The 18,308-nt window shown below is 46.8% G+C and overlaps 1 protein-coding gene across 1 annotated transcript; it reads right to left on the reverse strand.

The window, feature by feature from the left end:
* Window positions 1–86: 86 nt before the first annotated feature.
* Window positions 87–7,093, reverse strand: LOC137152012 (C-type lectin domain family 2 member D-like). The gene is made up of 5 exons (XM_067546489.1): window positions 6,988–7,093; window positions 6,199–6,297; window positions 3,742–3,905; window positions 2,671–2,774; window positions 87–273 (listed from the first exon to the last, which is right to left on the reverse strand). The coding sequence occupies exons 1-5, from the start codon at window positions 7,073–7,075 to the stop codon at window positions 123–125; spliced, it is 606 nt and encodes a 201-aa protein (XP_067402590.1). The 5' UTR covers window positions 7,076–7,093; the 3' UTR covers window positions 87–122.
* Window positions 7,094–18,308: the final 11,215 nt, after the last annotated feature.

An 18,308-nucleotide genomic window follows, 5' to 3' on the forward strand; every position in this document is an offset into this window, starting at 1 on the left:
TTGTTCTCTTGATTTGCTTTTATTTATTTTTTCCTTGTAATATATGCACACTGATCATCTATGCATTACAAATGAAAGTAAAACAATTTGCATGTTCAGCTGCAAAAATTTTATTATGTTTTCTATTCTACAATTTGCTTACTCAGAAGAGGTTTTTGTTTCATGTAGCGATCAGGTTTGGCACAGACCCAGTTCTTCTCTGTCACACAGCTTGATGCGCTGACACCTACGTCATTCAGATATGCACAGTCTCCTCCTCCCCTTACTTTGAATCTGCAACCAGAAGCCATTGAGCTAGAATCAGTCAGTAGCCAAGGTTTGGGTGTCAGTCACACCTATAGAGAGGCACAAACTTGCACTGATTTTGTTAACTGGGCAAGCCCCCTGTGTGGATGGATGCTGTTATTCCGGTTTAAGAACATTTTATTTTGGTTTAGCTTATGCCAATTCCAGCTGATTGATGCTTAATCAGAATAAGATGCTTAAACTGAAAGAAGAACGTCCACACAGCCTATTGAACTGGTTTAATTAAACTGGTTCAAGCCACACCTTGAGTTTAACTGGAGCAACCCTGCATGTAAACCAGCCCAGAGTGAGACAGTGGAATTTTCTGCACCGAAGTGAAGTCCTAGAGGAAGTATCTAACTTGTTCTTAAAAATCTCCAGTGACAGGTATTTTACAACCTCCCTGGTAATCTGTTCCAGTGCTTAACTACCCCTTACAGTTGGAAATTTAGAGAAAAACTTGTCAGGGATGGTCTAGGAGGTTTACTTGGTCCTGCCTCGCTACAGGGGGTTGGACTAGATGACCTCTCTCAAGGCCCCTTCCAGCCCTGCATTTCTATGATTTTGATGATTCTATGAATGGAGTTTGTAATGAAATGCTACACTGTATTACACGGTTCAGCCACTAGGTGGTGCCATGTGCCAAGTACCTTATTGAAGTTAACCCCAGCCATACCTTCCCCCCACCACCCAAACATTAAAGGATCGATCTTATAGTGACCCTATCTGGTGTGTATCTCTCTATTAAGGAAGCTCTGTAGCCAGTCCATATCCAATACCAGAGTCTGACCTGCTGGGGAAGCCTGCCACCTACCCTGAACACCAGTGGTTCTCAACCAGGGGGTACACAGAGGTTTTTCAGGGGATAAAACAATTCATCTAAATAGTTGTCTACTTTTACAACAGGCTTCATAAAACTCACTAATGAAGTCAGTACAAACTAAAATTTCATATGGATGATGACTTGTTTATACTGCTCTATATACTATGCACTGAAATGTAAGTACAATATTTATATTCTAATCAATTTATTTTATAATTATATGGTAAAAAATGAGAAAGTAGGGGCAATTTTTCAGTAATAGTGTGTGACACTTTGTATTTTTGTGTGTGATTTTTGTAAGCAAGTAGTTTTTAAGTGAGGTGAAACTTGGGCGTACACAAGACAAATCAGCCTCCTGAAAGGGGCACAGACATCTAGAAAGGTTGAGAACCACTGTTGTACGTGAAGCACATAACAGAGTATCTTGGAGAGAGAATGGAGAACCAACAACTAGACATTAACCCTTAACGACTGCCAGCCAGGGAGGCAGGACATGAAAACAGCATGGCAGTAAGTTGAAAGAAAGCCCAGAGGTGGGAGCAGACCGGGTTAAGGAGGCTGCCGACCAGTGCATTATTTATTACTAATCAGGTTTATTACAGTAGAACCCAAGGAGCAGGGGAGAGTGCAGCCCCATTGTGCTAGGTGCTGTACAAACAAAGTCTCAGTGCTTACAATCTACATAGATCTGACAGACACTGGGAAAGGGTGCAACACACCAGCAGCATGAGCAATGGGATGGTGGCAAAGGATGTGTTAGTGCAATGCTTTTTATTTATTTATTTTATTTGGTGGGTTTAGGGAGGAGGAGTTCAGCTAAATGGAAGGGGGGAAAGTGGGATAGGGCAGAGTAGAAGAGGGGCCGGGGTGGCATGAGGCACCCGTAAGTACGTCTACACTGCAAATGAAGGAGTACTGGTATCACCAGCAGGCATGCCTGCACTAACTTTAATCTAGCTTGTGCAGGTAACAATAGCAGTGCTGAGGTGGCAGCATGGACTTCAGTGTGGGCTAGCAACCTGGGTGCATAGCCAGAATGCCTGGCGTGCAACCCACGCTACAATGACACCTTCATCCATGGCATAGACATACCCTCTGACAGAGAGTGGTAGAGAGACAGGATTGGAGCAAACAATCAGTGGGAGAGAGATGAAATCCTGGATGCACTGGGCCAGAAAGGCAGATAAAGCTGCCAGTGTGGTCATGTGTATAAGCTTTGTTTTGCCATTATAACCCTAAGGACCCTAAAACACTATATTCCAGTTGACTAAAACACGTTGGTTGCATCCCTCCCTAAAGGGGTGAAGTCTCAAAGCAGGGGCTTGTGCTGGTTTGGACCCAGCTAGGGAATGATAGTGAAAAAACCAGGGTGCTGACGCCAGCTTTGGGGGGAGGCCCTGTAACAAATGGCAGCCTAAACCCACAACTGGTGGAAAAACTGACTTTTCACCTGTTTTTGACACAGGTCGGTTTGTCCAATTAATCTCCGTTGCTGATCTGCCTACACTCAGCACCTTCAGTGACTTAAGATGGAGACATTTTATAGCTGGGAATAGACTCACCGGTTGTCAAATTCGGTGCTGTTGGGCCACTTCCATGGCTGGTCTGGCTCCCTTCTGAGGCCGATCCAATGGTAAAGGCTGCCCTTGTACCTCAGCAGGAATGTCTTTAAACAAACAAAGGAAAAGCCTCTATCTTTTTGTTTAGTCAACCTGTGGAACTCCTTGCCAGAGGATGTTGTGAAGGCCAAGACTATAATGGGGGTTCAGAAAAGAACTAGATAAATTCATGGAGGATAGGTCCATTAATGGCTATTAGTTTTGTGCTATGTGGCTTGACCACCTAGCAACAGGAGTTACATTGAAACCTAACCCAAAGACAGTTATCTGTCTCAGGGCTTTAGGTTAAGTTACATTTTACAGGCGGTTGGGGAATTCTTGTAAATTGCAGGTGTCAGAGTGTGTGGGTTATGGCAAAGATTGCAACCCCCTGCAGTATCTGGGGGACCATTGTATTTCATTTATGAATGCTGTATGTTTGACACTCTGTCCAGAATATCTTCCAGTCCAGACAAAATGTATAAACATGAAAAAACCATCAGGGGGTGGAGAATGGGGGGGCATCTAAAAAAACCAACTTTTTAGGCAACCTTCCTCTATCACCACAAAGTAAAATAGGTCACAAGCCTTGATGTCTTTCCTGTATAGGGGACATTTAAGGGAAAGCATCTTGTTCTGTGTAGAGGCTGTGGCATGGGAAGGCAAAGAGTGGCTTTTTAGTAAAGGGAAAATGCCTACAATGCCCAGAGCCAGGTAAAATCAGGCCTTCTCTTCAGCCAGCCACTTCTCCCATATGTCCATCCATAACGAACCACTGGCTGTACTGATCTGGGTGGGGAATGAAGCCCTTCTATTTCCAGGGGATGAGCAGGGCTGGAGCTGTGTTTTCCCACTGAATTCCTGTCATGCAATCAGCTCCAGCCAGGGACCTGGGAACCGTCGTTCACTCTGCCTTCCCAGCATGAGACACACAGGGGTTCCTCAAGCTGCAGGGCCTGGGCACTGTCCCATTGGCACACTGGTTGTTGTTCTAAGCCCAGTCTATTGCACTCACAAAACACCTAGGTCTCTCACCATCTCCACATCACTCGCAATACCAGCCAGGGAGGCACCATGTGACAAACAATGGCTCTGACTGGCGGTCCAGTTCCTTTCATTCTCAGAGAAGAAGTAGCACAGGCCTTGGTAGCCTACCCAGCCACCCTCCACATCCTCCAAACAAGGCTTGGCTGTGATGACTGAAACAGAGAATGTAACACAGGGTAAGAGGCTGTCCCCTCCGCATCTCTGTATCCAAGAGGATCATGTAGAAATAATCCCCTCAAATCAAGGCCTCAGAGAATCCCTTAAAAAGCTCTGGCAATTGCCTGGATTCAGTGGCACCGGGCCATGAAATTTTCAATAAGGGATGCAATTCTACACTTGCATGCATGACCATGTACATACCATGTATATATGGTGAGTGTGAGATCACCCTGTGTGGAGGATGCCATTTTTTCCTATGGGATGGTGTCCTCCATGCAGTGTGGCCTCATGCATGTAGAGCGTACGAGGTCCCGCTGAGTGGAGGACGCCATTTCGTTCTACCAAATAGCCTTATTTGTGCAGTATGACTTCACACTATGGTGTGTGTGAAGTCACAACAAAATGGCATCCTCCATGTGCATTCAGGGGCTGGACAGAATTGTCCTGCAAGCACAGACAGTCCCGGGGCAATCAATGCATGCATGTAGATGGCAGTCCTTTATTTGGATGGAAGAGGCAGTTAGAAATAGAGCTATGCTAACAGATGTTTTGGGTCCCTGGTAATTCCATAAAAAAACGGGGGAAAAGTGTTTCAGGTCGAACCGAAAACAATTTTTTTTCCAAAAATGTTGGTGAATTGGAAAGTAGAAAAGAAATTTGTTTCACATTGATCGAAACATTTTGTTTTGACAAACTTCAATTGTTTTGTTCCAATTTTGATTATCGTGAAACCGTTTTTATTGTATTTTAATAAAAATGAAAGGAGTTTTTGAATCCAAAAGTGTTTCAAACCAAAACATTTAAACTTTTTCTTAATGTTCTTTTCATTGTTGGTTTTTTTTGACCAAAAAATTTGGTGAAATAGACACAAATTTGCAAAATATCTTTCAGCATCACCAAATCTGCTTTATTTTTGTGTAAAAAAGCTCAGATGAAAATCTTTTCCCAGGCCTAGTTAGAAATTCAGGTCTCAGGTGCTCGGGAGACCTCTGCCAAATTCCATCCTCTCAGGATACATCTAAACTTCCAGATGGGGTGTAATTCCCAGCTCAGGGAGACATACCCATGCTAGCTGGCATCAAGCTAGTGCACTATAAATAGCATGTAGCCATGACAACAGTGTGGGAGTAGATCCTGTCCAAGACACTAAACTCCTACTCAGGACAGCTAACCCTTCCTGCAGCTACAGTCTACTTTTAGCATGCTAGCTCAGAGCAAGGATGGGCTTTTTTCTTTGAGCTGGAAATCACACCTCTGCTCAAAATGTAGACATACCCTCACTTCCACATTCTGCTGAAGCTTCCAGTGACAGCATTTCATCTTTCCCCTCTGCTTCCCTGCAGTAGGGCCAATAGAAACTTGCCATTTTAAATTTTCTTCCAATGAAAAGCGGCTTTGTTTTCCCCCAACCAAAAATTTCTGTGAAAAGCTTTTGTTTCAATTTTTTTGTTCAAAATGTTCAGTTTTTCAACAAAATTGAAATAAAAATGTCAAAGTTTTTTTTTTAAATGTTGGTATTTCAGGTGTTTTTATTCTCCCCTCCCCCCCTTTTTTTTTCCTTACTTTTTGCCACTGTATATAAAAGCATGAAAAATTATTAGGGTTTGTTTTCGCTTTTTCATTTTTCCTTCCCCCCTTTTCCCTTTTGCCACTCTGTAACTTTTCAAAACTTCTCCACCTTTGGAAAAGTTAGAGTTGCAAAAGCACAAAATGAACTCAGTGACTCTGCCACTTGGTAACTTTTCCAAAGTTGGAGAAGCTTTTAAAAGTTTGGAAAGAAGTTTTGACAAAAGAAAAAAGAAAAAATGAATTAAAAAATAAACAACTGCAGATGTTATTCCTTTTATTGCGCTCAGTGACAAAAAGGGAAAAGTAGTGGAGGAAGGAGAAAATGAAAATTCAAAATTTTGAAATTTTCCAAAAAATAACTTCAAACAGAATTAATTTCAAAATTATAATAAAAATTGAATTTAACTTAAAAATTGAAATGAAAATGTTTCTGTTTCATGCCCCATAAAAAAGAAACAACTTGAAATGTTTGATATTTTTCAGGAATCCAGCCCCCTTTCCATTTTTCAGCCAGAAGAGTAAAGGAAGTAGGAAGCAATTGCAGGAGCTAAGAACCGGGAAGCCATTTGACTAAACTTTCCCTAGTGGCTGAGCTCTATGCTGGCTCTCCCAAAACTCATGAGGATGTGAGTTACTGCCCTGGAAATGTGTGCTTGTGTCAGCTCCAGATCTGAACAGAAATTGCAGAGAGTGAATGCATGGCAGCTGCACACTCACCTGCCAGGGCAGCTGATGTAGCAATTAAACCTGAGCAGAGGCTGGTGACTGTGATGACTGCTACGATTGTAAATACTGTAGCTTTCCTGCATGCATAACCTGAAAGAGACCAACATATTAACACTCCTGCAGCTGCCGCCGGGGATGGGGAATCTGAGTCAGTTATTAACCATGGTGTAGTGCAGAGACAGAGAGCAATTTGCACTAGTCCCTAGTCAACACTCCCCAATCATAGCAAATGGAAAGCAACTAGTTGCTTGGTTGGTCTATGTCTGTAGCTGTCTTTGCTCTACCCTGCACTGAATATGGAATTATGAATTTCTGCCTAGGCTTTTCGACAGCACTTATCACAGTAGTAACTCGGTGGGAGATTTAAACAAGCACCAATTAGAGAACTGCATGGAACAAGCCAACCTGCTCCTTGCACAGCTGCTCTTTTGCCTGTGCAGACGTGGAGCTTTGGATGTGCTGTGTGTCCCAGAGAAACAAACTGGAATATTTGGCCCTGAAGATAAAACCAGAGGGAGAGAGAACAAGGGCCTCAGTACCAAACAGGGGTGCAGTTTGTAGGCCTACAAAATGCTTTTGCACCCCACCACACAGCCACAATCACCCCTGTCTGCAGGGAAAATTGCAGCTGCTGTAGATGTAAAGCAAGTTGTGGTGCTGATAGGAAGCTGATGGGGTGACCAGACCCCTGCTGCATTTGCAGACAGGCATTTGGGCCACTGCACCCAAAACTGAAATTATGGCTTCATTTATGTAAGCAGGCAGAGGGGCTCAGAATACCTCGTTTCCTTCCTTGCTGTTCATCTCCAAGGCTACTAAGCGGTACTTCCAACTGTTGTTCTTTCCAAGTATCCAGGCCATCGCACATCTTTTGTCTTTCTGTGTCATGCTCTTTAAAAAAAAAAAAAAAAAAATCAGAACTGAATTTGTTTGTACCTACTAGTGACAGTAACCATTTAGATGACTGTAACTGAACAATGAGAGGGAAAAATTATCTATGGTGTGTTTCCTTTGTGCATTGGACAACACTTTGTGTTGTTATTTGTTATCTGCATTACAGTAGTGCTCAGGACCCTTTTGTACTACACGCTGCCCACACAAATAACAAAAAGATGTTCTCTGCCCCAAAGAGCTTACAATCTAAGGGCAGGTTTATACTTAAAATGCTGCATCGGCGGAGCTGTGGCGCTTTAATGAAGATGCTGTAGTTAATCCATCTCTCTGACAGGAGCAGCTCTCCCATCAACATAGCGCTGTCTACAGGGGGGGGAAATAGGTCGGAATGACTATGTCACTCAGGACGGTGGATTTTTTACACCCCTGAGCAATGTAGTTATACCAATACAGGTCTGTAGCATAGGCCAAACCTAAAGCCCCTATTGTGCCAAGACTTACATGTCTATTTAACTTCACACACCAAGCACTCCTACTGGAGCCAACAGGGCTACTCAGAGCACATAAAGTTAAGCATATGCATTAATTCTGGATGATCAGAGCCTACCGATAAGACAAGAGCCAGCAGGTGAATCCAACAAGATGGGAGGAGCCCTGAGATTGCTCTGATTATTGTAATTAGCACATCATCAGTTCCATCCTTTCCCCTGTATATTCAGTCAAGTTCCTATGTTGTTTTATGTGTGTCTCACTCAGCAAAAAAGGGAGAGAAAAACCATCTAATGACAGAAGGCAATTTGGCTGTAAAAAAAACCTGGCAGGCTGATTCTGGGTTAAACACAGAAAACTGCAGCTGATTTTAACTTATTTATTAAAATTTGTTTGGTTTCAGGTTGATTGTATCCATGGCAATGGCTCTTAACCTTTCCAGACTACTGTACTCTTTTCAGGAGTCTGATTTGTCTTTGTCTGATTTGTCTTTCACCTCACTTAAAAACTACTTGCTTACAAAATCAGACATAAAAATACAAAAGTGTCACAGCACACTGTTGCTGAAAAATTGCTTACTTTCTCATTTTTATCATATAATTATAAAATAAATCAATTGGAATATAAATATTGCACTCACATTTCAGTGTATAAAGCAGTATAAACAAGTCATTGTCTGAATGAAATTTTAGTTTGTACTAACTTCACTAATGCTTTTTCTGTAGCCTCTTGTAAAGATAGGCAAATATCTAGACGAGTTGATGTACCCCTTGGAAGACCTTTGCGTACCCCAGAGGTACGTGTATCCCTGGTTAAGCTCAGGGAACCTTATGTTTTTCACCCTCCCAGACTTGTTTCATAACAGATGATACATTGCTGACAAGGCACAAGAGTGGGAATTGCAGAGGTTAATGTCAGTTGAGGGGCAGTGAACGGATTGACCAAGAGTTTTCAAACTGGGGTACACGTCTCCCGAGGGGCACATGAGCACTCATGAAAAATTCTGTAATGGATGACAATGCAATCTATTTAGTAAGATTTGTCAATCTAAACATAGGTGTATTATGATGCAATCTCAGATGGGGGTTTGTGGTAGACAGTACACTAAGTTATTTGGAAAGGGTGTAGCCTAAAAAGTTTGCAAATCAAAAGCAAAGGTCTGTGCGTGAGTGTAGCTTTACAGTTCAGTTCAAAATGCTTTCGGTTTTACTACTGATTTGAATCACAAGCTATACACCGGTCCCTGCCCCCACCTTTTAAAACCTGACTTCTCTTCGGTCTGAAACTAGTTGCAGTCCCCAAAATAGGTGCAGTTTAGAGACTCACACCTGGCTCAGTCCTGTTCTTGGTGTATGCCTGGGTGTGCTCAGATCCTTCCCTCCCCCAACCCCTGTCTTTCCCCCACCCCCATGCCCACTCCCACCCCTCCAGGGGCTCTGGCGGGTCACCTACAGATTTTGCAATACGATTCAAATCACTCTCCCTCCTCCCGAAATAATTAACAAGTATGAAAACCGGGCGTCTGCTCTGTGCTCTCCACTTCCCCCTGCCCTGATCCCGGAGAAGCCAACTCACCAAGTCCTGGGACTGAAAGAGAAAGAACAACTCTTGGCACCAGAAATATATACTGGAAACTCCACCCCTTTACAGAATACTATAGATGACGTACAAAGCAGCGGTCTAGCCATTGGAAATTGCCTGGTGCAGCTGAGAAAGGCTTCCATTTTATATGTGGGGAGGGGAGGGAAGGAAAGGAAAACAGCGGAGTGAAGCACAAAGCTGGTGCAGTGGGTAGGGCACTGACCAGCGACCGGGGTTTGGTTCCCAGCTCTATCACAGACTCCCTGTGTGACCATTAGCCCTGTGTGAGGACGACAGCTCTGTCCTGCCTCACAGGGTAAATGCAATAAATGTAAGGGGTCTATTAGCCCCTCACTGAAACTAGTGGGTCTTTTTGATTGGCCATCTCCGGAGGAAGCAGGACCCTGGAACGGACAGTCCCCAGGGCCATTGGAGAGAGGCCAACTCAGGTCAGCCTGATTGACAGGGCGGGCAGGCTAATGAGAGAGCCAGGAGGGTGGGGGGAGCCCAGCCCTCTGTGTGAGCTGGAGCTGCCTGCTGGGGCGTGCAGGGGCAGAACTGACCAGCGCTAAGGACAAAGCAGCCAGCAGCCGGAAGGTTGGAAGAGGAGCACAGAAAACTGAAGGGAGCCAAGCTGACCCAACCTACAGCAGCAGAGCAGAAGGGCATCCCAGAAAGCGAAGCACAACTGCATGGAGCAGAGTGAGCTGGGGCAGGAGCCCTCTGGAGCTGGGTGTGGTGAGCAGCTGGGGAGAACAAAAGGGACTTTGGGAGTGTGTGGCTACTGCCAGAGCTGGGGGCTGACTCTGCATTCCTGCAGCATAGCCAGGGCCTGGAGAGTGGGCCTGCAACGTGTGACACAGACTGTGAACCCCAGAGACACTGTTTGTGGTGCCCCGGGCCAGGGGCAGTGTTGGGATGTTTTCCTTTAACCTTTTTACTCTTTTCTTAATTTTTAAATTGATTTGATTGCCGTTTGTGTAATAAATTGTATTGCTTTGTATTGTATGCACTGATCAGTGGGTCAGGGAAGTGCCCAGCGCAGAGTTAGTACCCCAGAGTGGGGACACCCTAGCCCCTGCCCTAAGGGACCACGGCAAGATTGGGGGTTGAGAAATTTAGTCTGCAAAAGAGAAGAGTGAGGGGGGATTTGATAGCGGCCTTTAACTACCTGAAAGGGGGTTCCAGGGAGGATGGGGCTAGGCTGTTCTCGGTGGTGGCAGATGACCAACAAGGAGCAACGGTCTCAAGTTGCAGGGAGGGAGGTCTAAGTTGGACATTAGGAAAAAGTTTTTTACTAGGAGGGTGGTGAAGCACTGGAATGGGTTACCTAGGGAGGTGGTGGAATCTCCATCCTTAGAGGTTTTTAAGGTGAGGCTTGACAAAGCCCTGGTTGGGATGATATAGCTGAGGTTAGTCCTGCTTTGAGCAGGGGGTTGGACTAGATGACCTCCTGAGGTCCCTTCCAACTCTAATATTCTATGATTCTATGATTCTACGGGTACCCCACCACACAGGGGAGTGGGTGGGGAGCCCTCGAGGTCAAGTGGGGCCTCTGGGTAAAGGGAGTGGGAGCAGGGACTCAGATCGTTTTGGTAACCAACTCTACTGAGGTATTGTACAAGCAAGGAAAGATCCCCACAATAGCGGGCCCATTCCCCCGCTTACATAAAGATTGCAAGATACCAGCAGGGGCAAGAAACGTACCATAGAATAGATGGAGATGTGTGGATGAGCAGAGTTTGTGGAAGAGGGAATGTTGTGATACGGTGTCATTGTTACTTGTGGAGAACAGCCCAGCTCAGTGAGGAAACCTAAGGGGGGGAAGCAATTTTAAATTCTTTTTTCCAAAAACACCAACAGAAAACCTGCCACAGGACAAGATTGTGAGCTACTGCAGACACGCAGCACGCTCTTATCTTTGTATTCAGAGCACCTAGAGGCCACTGCTGAGATCAGCACACACTGTGTGTGTGCTGTGTGTCACACCAAGTGAGGCAATCCTTTCTCCAAAGAGTTTACAATCCAAATACAACATTAGCTTTGGCCATAAGTGTGAGTAGCAGATTCCCTCATATATTCTAGGGCCAGAAGGGATCACTGTGATCTTCTAGTCTGGCCTCCTGTGTAACACTGTAGAACTGCCCCAAAATAATCCCTAGAGCAGATCTTTCAGAAAAACATCCAATCTGGATTTTAAAATTGTCAGTGACAAAATCCATCAGGACCCTTGGTAAATTGCTCCAGCAATTAATTACTCTCACTGTTAAAAAATGTACTGTTATTTCCAGTTTGATTTTATCTAGCCTCAACTTCCAGCCACTGGATCATGTTAGACCTTTCTCTGCTGCATTGAAAAGCCCATTATTAAATATTTGTTCCCCCTATAGGTATTTATAGACTGCAATCACATCACCCCTTAACCTTCTCTTTGATGAGCTAATAGATTGAGCTGTTTGAGGCTATCACTATAAGGCAGGTTTTCTAATCCTTTAATCGTTCTCATGGTTCTCTGAACCTTCTTCAATTTATCAACAACCTCCTTGAATTGTGGACACCAGAACTGGACACACTATTCCAGCAGCAGTCGCGCCAGGGGCAGTGCCAAATACAGAGGTAAAATAACCTCTCTGCTCCTACTTGAGATTCCCCTCCCTGTCCATGCATCCCAGGATTGCATCTGCTCCTTTGGCCACAGCATCACACTGGGAGCTCGTGTTCAGCTGATTATCCATCATGACCCCAAATGTTTTTTAGAGTTACTGCTTCCCAGGAAAGAGTCCCCCATCCTGTGAGTATGGACTGCATTCTTTGTATGACTTTACCTTTGGCTGTATTAAAACACATGTTGTGTGTTTGTGTCCAGTTTACCAGGACTAAGGGTAGGTCTACATGGTGAAGTGACGTCTATTTAATATCAGTTGACATCCAGCCGCTGAACTAATGAAGTCAGTCGGGCGTGATTACAGTGCATCCCCACCAGCCCTTTTATTGATGAACAGAGCAGTGGACCGTGGGTTGCTATCCCACAGTGCAACTAGCCACAGGGGCTTTTGGGAAGCTCTTCCCTCCCCTGATGTCAACAACAAACAAACACTTTTTTGCGCCATTTTTTGAACTCCTGGCACTGCCGCGCGTACGCCATTGCCCGAGAAGCATGGGACCTACTCAGCTCTGCACTATCGTTGTGAGCATCACAAACACCATGCAACTTATCCTGTGGTATTTCCAAGGCTGAGAGGAGCTGCAACACAGAAAATAGTAATGTTACTCAAGCTGCCCTGCTACAAGGCATAATGAAACAATTCCCGATTTCTGCTGTTTGTTGCGCAGCAGGTGAATTCGGTGGAGCACCATTTTTGGTCCCAGGACACAAACACTTACCGGTGGGATAGCATCGTTATGACAAGCACTGGCTGCAGAATTTTCAGATGCATAAGGCCACTTTCCTGGAACTTTGCACAGAGTTGTCCCCAGCCCTGAAGTGCAGGAATACTCAATTGAGGCCTGCTCTGACAGTAGAGAAGCGAGTGGCCATCGCTCTGTGGAAGTTAGCAAAACCAGACTGCTACTGGTCAGCTGGGAATCAATTCAGAGTCAGTAAATCCACTGTGGGTGTAGGGCCATTAACAGACTTCTGCTAAGAAGGGTAGTGAGTTTGGGAAATATGCAGGACATAGGGAACCCCATCGCAGCGAACCCATTCACTAACTGTGGTGGGGCAATAGATGGCACACATAGCCGTATCTTAGCACCAGAGCCCCTTTGCACAGAGTACATAAACCGAAAAGGATATCGTTCCATGGTGTTGCATGCACGTGTGGATCACAGGGGACAGTTCACTGACATTGACGTAGGGTGGTCCGGAAAGGTGCATGATGGGTGCATCATTAGGAACTCAGGTCTGTTCAGAAAGATGCAAGCAAGGACTTCCTTTCCAGACCAAAGAATAACTACTGATGATGTTGAAGTGCCAGTAATAATCCTGGGAAACTCAGCCTACCCCTTACTCCCATAGCTCATGAAGCCGTACCCCAGACACCTGGACAGTGATAAGGAGAGGTTCAATAACCTCTGAGCAAGTGCAGAATGGTGGTGGAATGGGCCTTTGGACATTTAAAGGCTTGCTGGTGCAGTTTGCTCACTAGGTTTGACCTCAGTGAAACTGATATCCCCATAGTTATCTCTGCCTGCTGTGTGCTCCCTAGTGTGTACGAGACAGAGGGAGAGAAGTTTTGATGGGTTGGGTCGTGAAGGCAGATCAGCTGGCCACAAACTTTGCGCAGCCAGATATCAGTGCAACACTGAAAGCCCAAAGAGGATCTCTGTGCCTTAGGGAGGCATTGAATACCCGTTTTTGTAATGAGCCACAGTAATGTGCATCACTTACCTGTGCTGTGCCTTCCCATTCCATCTCTCCTTGAAGCAGTGTCCCTGTAGATCCTCCTCCCGCACCACCCTTCCCCATGCTTGAAATAAATAAAGAGTACTTAATTATAAAGAAGTTCACTTTATTGCACATCCATAACAGTGGAGGGAAAGGAAAATAATTTAACTGTTATCAACCATTGTCATGGATCTGGGAGGGGAGAAAAAAACACTGCTTGTCTGTGCGAACACCAAAGCCTGCACATTAAAAGTTTTTAGAAAGGCCACCTTGTCTTCCTGCTCCCCTCTCCGGTGTTGAGTGGAGCACATACTGCACCCTGCCCATCCTCTTCTTGGAACGCTTGGGGGTGGGAGCTAGGGAAGATGACACTTGTTACTTGCAGTTCTGTAGGGGCTGCAGAGGGAGTCTATCCTGCTGCTGCTGTTCCTGATGCTCAACCAGATGCCTGAACTTGTCTGATTGATCCCTCATTATCCACAGCATCTTGTCCTGTGTGTCATGCTCATGGTCCTGGGCTGTTCTACTCCCCATGTCCAGATTTTCAGACAATGAAATACTCCAGGTTCTTAGCTCCATGTCAGCTGCCCCAGAGGTGTTCATTATCTCATTGAACATGTCATCCCGAGTTCTCTTTCTGCCTTCTAATCTGTGACAGCCTCTCCGCAAGAGTGGAGGATGCGCTGAAGGCCACACTTCCCACTGTAAGGCACGAAAAGTACAAGGCGACCATTGTTAGTTCATACCGTGGGTGAAATGCAAGGTTGCAATGTAAAAATAACTCCTCTTATTATTTTCAAGTGAATGGTAGCTTTGAATCGCAATCCCTACCTATTGCACAGGTCAGCATGGTGTACCAGCCATGGTGAGGAATGGGCTTGTAATTTCAGTTTTGGGAAATCTCCAGACCACAGAATGTACAGTGGACAAGGCCCCCCTTTCCCTAGCAACATGACCAGAAAACATTGTTTAGTCTCCCAAAATTCATTCATAGGTCAAGATGCTGTCCTGCATCTGGCTAGGCTGCTAAGGGGTTAAAAACATTTCCTGGCTGTAGGGGGAGAATGGATACCCCACATGCCTGCCCCCCACTCTACTCCTCCTCCTCGTCCAGTCTCATCATCATTGGCCTGGGACTCAAATTCTCTTGAGGTATCTACAATTTGTCTGGAGACTGTGGAGGTCGCCGCCAACAATCGCATGCAGCTCATTGTAGAAACGGCTGTTCTGATCACCGCCCTTGGTTTTAGATATGCCTGCCCCAGGTCTTTGATTTTAACATGGCACTGCTGCGTTTCCCTGTTGTGCCCCTTCTCCAACATTCCCCACAATATCTTTTCATAGATATCGATGTTTCTTCTGCTGGATCAGAGCTGAGCCTGAAAAGACTCTTCTCCCTACAGATCGATGAGATTCAACACCTCAGGTCTACTCCAGGCTGGAGTGTGTTTGAGGCGTGCAGTTGCCATGATCAATTGTGCTGGTGAGCTCTCCACACTGACCAAACAGGAAATGGGAATTCAAAATTTCCCAGGGCTTGACAAGGGGAAGGGCTATTTCCTGTGTATATGGCCATGATGCAGCAGAGTTAAAAACAATGTCCAGAGCGGTCACAGCGGAGCATTGTAGGACATCTCCTGGAGGCCAATGATGTCGATTTATGCAATGCTCCACCTACACTGCCTCTCATTCGACCCATCCACTTTGATTTTAGCGCTACAACTCTCGTGGAGGTGGATTTATTAAGTCAATGTTTCCAGCGAGTTAGTCTGGCAGAATGGACTGGGCAGTGGAGAAGCATACATTATGTGGTTGATGGAAGGCAGCTCCCATTGACCTATCGTTGCAGTGTAGACCAGGCCTAAGTGGCATCTAGATCATCCATGACAGGTGTTTATCCAACCTGTTCTAAAAAACCTCCAGTGGTGGGGATTCCATAACCTCCCTAGGCAATTTGTTCCAGTGCTTTGTTCAGTTAGACCATCTCCAGGCACAAATGCTTAAGGAGACTCTGCTCTCAAGTCAGTGCAAACCTGGAGTAAATCAGGGGGGTTGCTGTGGATTAACTCTGGGGCCACGGAGATCAGAATCCAGCCCTGACTGCAGTGACTGCAATGAGGTCACTGTGAATTTAAACTGGTGTCACTGAGATCAGAAACCTGCCCTGATTTAATCAGCTTCACAAAGCTGGCTGCCCATGTCCTCTTGCTGCCCAGGGAAGGAGACCACGGCTGCAGTCTGTCTTTTCCTGCTGGTCAATTAGGCCATGTCTATATATCTAGTGAAGATGCTGTATGCCAACGGGAGAAAAGGACCAACCCCACTGTAGCCGGAAGGGGTGGTCCCCCTCTGAGGAGGACCCAGAGAGGGAGCCAGACCCACCCTGGCTGACAGAAGCCTGCCCCAGGGAAACACCTGACCGGAAGCAAGGGGGCGGGTCTAGGCCTTTAAAGGCCCCAGTGGCCCCACCTGACCGGAAGCAGGGGGGCGGAGCTAGGCCTTTAAGAGCCAGGCCAGTGAGCTCAGTTGGTGGGAGGTGGCCGAAGGGGAAGGACGTGTCTCCTCTGGAGCTCCTAGCCAAGGCTGGGCTGGGCCGGGCAGCCAGGCTGAGAGGGAGTGGCCGGCCTTAAACCCAGCCTGGGGATCGACCAAGGCCTCCCCCAGGTATCCTACGGCCTGGGAGTTGGAGGGACCGCCAGAGACCCCCTCGGCCTGGGAGCCGGAAGAAGGCCCGTCGGGGCTCCCAGCGGACTACGAGCCGGAGGAGAACCCCCCGGAGACACCCGGGGCTTGGGAGACAGAACCAGACCTGCCAGAGCAGTGCCGAGCCTGGGACCCCGAGGATCTACCGGCTCTGCCCGAGGCCTGGGGGCCGCAGGACCTGGAGGAGCTACACCCCGAAGACGAGCCCATGGAGCTACCCGAGCTGCCGCCCATGGACAACGAGGGCCTAGCCGGTCTACCCCACCTCAGCGACCCAGAGGAGGCAGGTACCGGGGGTTTCGGGGAGGAAGAAGCCCAGGGATAGCCGCACGTTGGTGGCTGAGTCAGGGGCAACCCGGGCGGCGTGTTGCGGCCGGATCCCCGCTGACCCGGTGGCAAACGCCGTTGCCACTGCCAGGGCCCTGGGCTGGGATGCAGTGGAGACGGGCGGGCCTGCGTCCCCCTCCCCCCTTCCCTATCCTCCGTGAGGAAGCCTTCCCCGCCGTGCCGTTCCAGAGAGCGGCTTGCTCACCCGCCAGCCCCGCCTGAGGGCCTGGCCTTAAGACTGCTTGCCCCGCCTGAGGGCCTGGCCTTAAGACTGCTTGCCCTGAAAAGGGCACAAGACTGCTCCCAGTGGGAGGTAGCCGGGAGGGGTGGTCCCCCTCTGAGGAGGACCCAGAGAGGGGAAAACCCGGACGCTGCTCCCCGGTTCCAGGGGCACGTCCATACCCACGAATAGCAGAAGCCCACCCACTGACATAGCACCATGCACACAAATGCTTAGGTCCATGTAATTTATGTCACTCGGGGGGAAGGGGGTTTAGTGACACCCCTGAGTGACATAAATTATGCCAACATAGTCTGTAGTGTAGACATAGCCTTAGTCTGTGCAGAGTAGAGAAGCCTTCAGAATCAGTGATCCCCAACCTCCATTTTTGTAGCCTTCCCTCTGGCTATTGCCAGTGGCTGTAGCAGAGAGCTTGTACCTAAATATTTCTGAGACAAGGTGGGTGTGGTAATCTTTTATTGGACCAACCTCTGTTCGTGGAAGAGACAAGCTTTTGAGCCATACAGAGTACTTCTTCAGGGGAAGGAGTTGGTCTCATCCACCTTGTCTCTCACATCCTGGGACTAACACGGCTGTAAACAACTCAGTACTTTTGCTTGTTATCAGATTTGCCGATCACCATGGGGTGTGCTTATTTATTAGGGTTACATTCTGGTGTTTCTGTAATTTTATCAATGTGCTGCTTGTATCACTTGTGTTTCTATACGGAGCTCTATTTCTCCCTTTTGCAAGTCCCTGCCCCTCCCACTGGAGCTACCCAGCAGGGCTTGTTTCAAGAGGGCTGAGTTCCTCAGGGCAACAATAAAATGCAGTCCAAAACATGCACACAGGTTAACAGAGCATGTGAGCAGGCAGAGTCAAGCTGACACCCTCATATGCCCCAGACTCAGCATAGGAGCAAAGTACAACTGAGGAGGCAGGGTCAATCAGCACTTCCAAGCCACAGATTCAGCACCACCCCCCAATCTTATTTCACCCTTGTCCTGGTAGTAACTTCTTTGGTGAGCAGACCCCACAGGATTTTTGGGCACTACAGGGATCTTTGGGTTAGGTAAGAGGAGCGTTGCTGCAGAGCAAATAGGAAAACTGAAAAAACGAAATAGTAACCAAAGTTCAGAGCGAATCTGGCAACCAGGTTGACCATAAAAGTTATTTTATTGCCAGGTATATAAAGTAATAGCCATACAACGAGAGCTAAACAAAGCGAACAGTTACAATAGTACACCGTTTCTATTGGGGAATTAGGGAAATCTAATCTAGCCCAACGCCCAAGTTTGAGTACAAAAGTCAGGTTAAGAAATTTATACCTGCAGGAGAGGCAGAGAGAAAGAGAGAGAGATCAAATTAGGTCTGAGGGGTGAAAGTGGGCTTAACCAAAGAGAGAGAGAGAGAGTTGGGGTCTCACCACTCAGTGAAGATCGAACCAGTCGAGGTTCCCAGGTAGACAGGCTGTTCAGCTTAGGGTCCGGAGTGCTGGAG

Source organism: Emydura macquarii, unplaced genomic scaffold, assembly GCF_026122565.2.
Source record: "Emydura macquarii macquarii isolate MOO-44397 ecotype Brisbane River unplaced genomic scaffold, CSIRO-AGI_Emac_v2 contig_1132, whole genome shotgun sequence".
NCBI lineage: Eukaryota > Metazoa > Chordata > Testudines > Chelidae > Emydura > Emydura macquarii.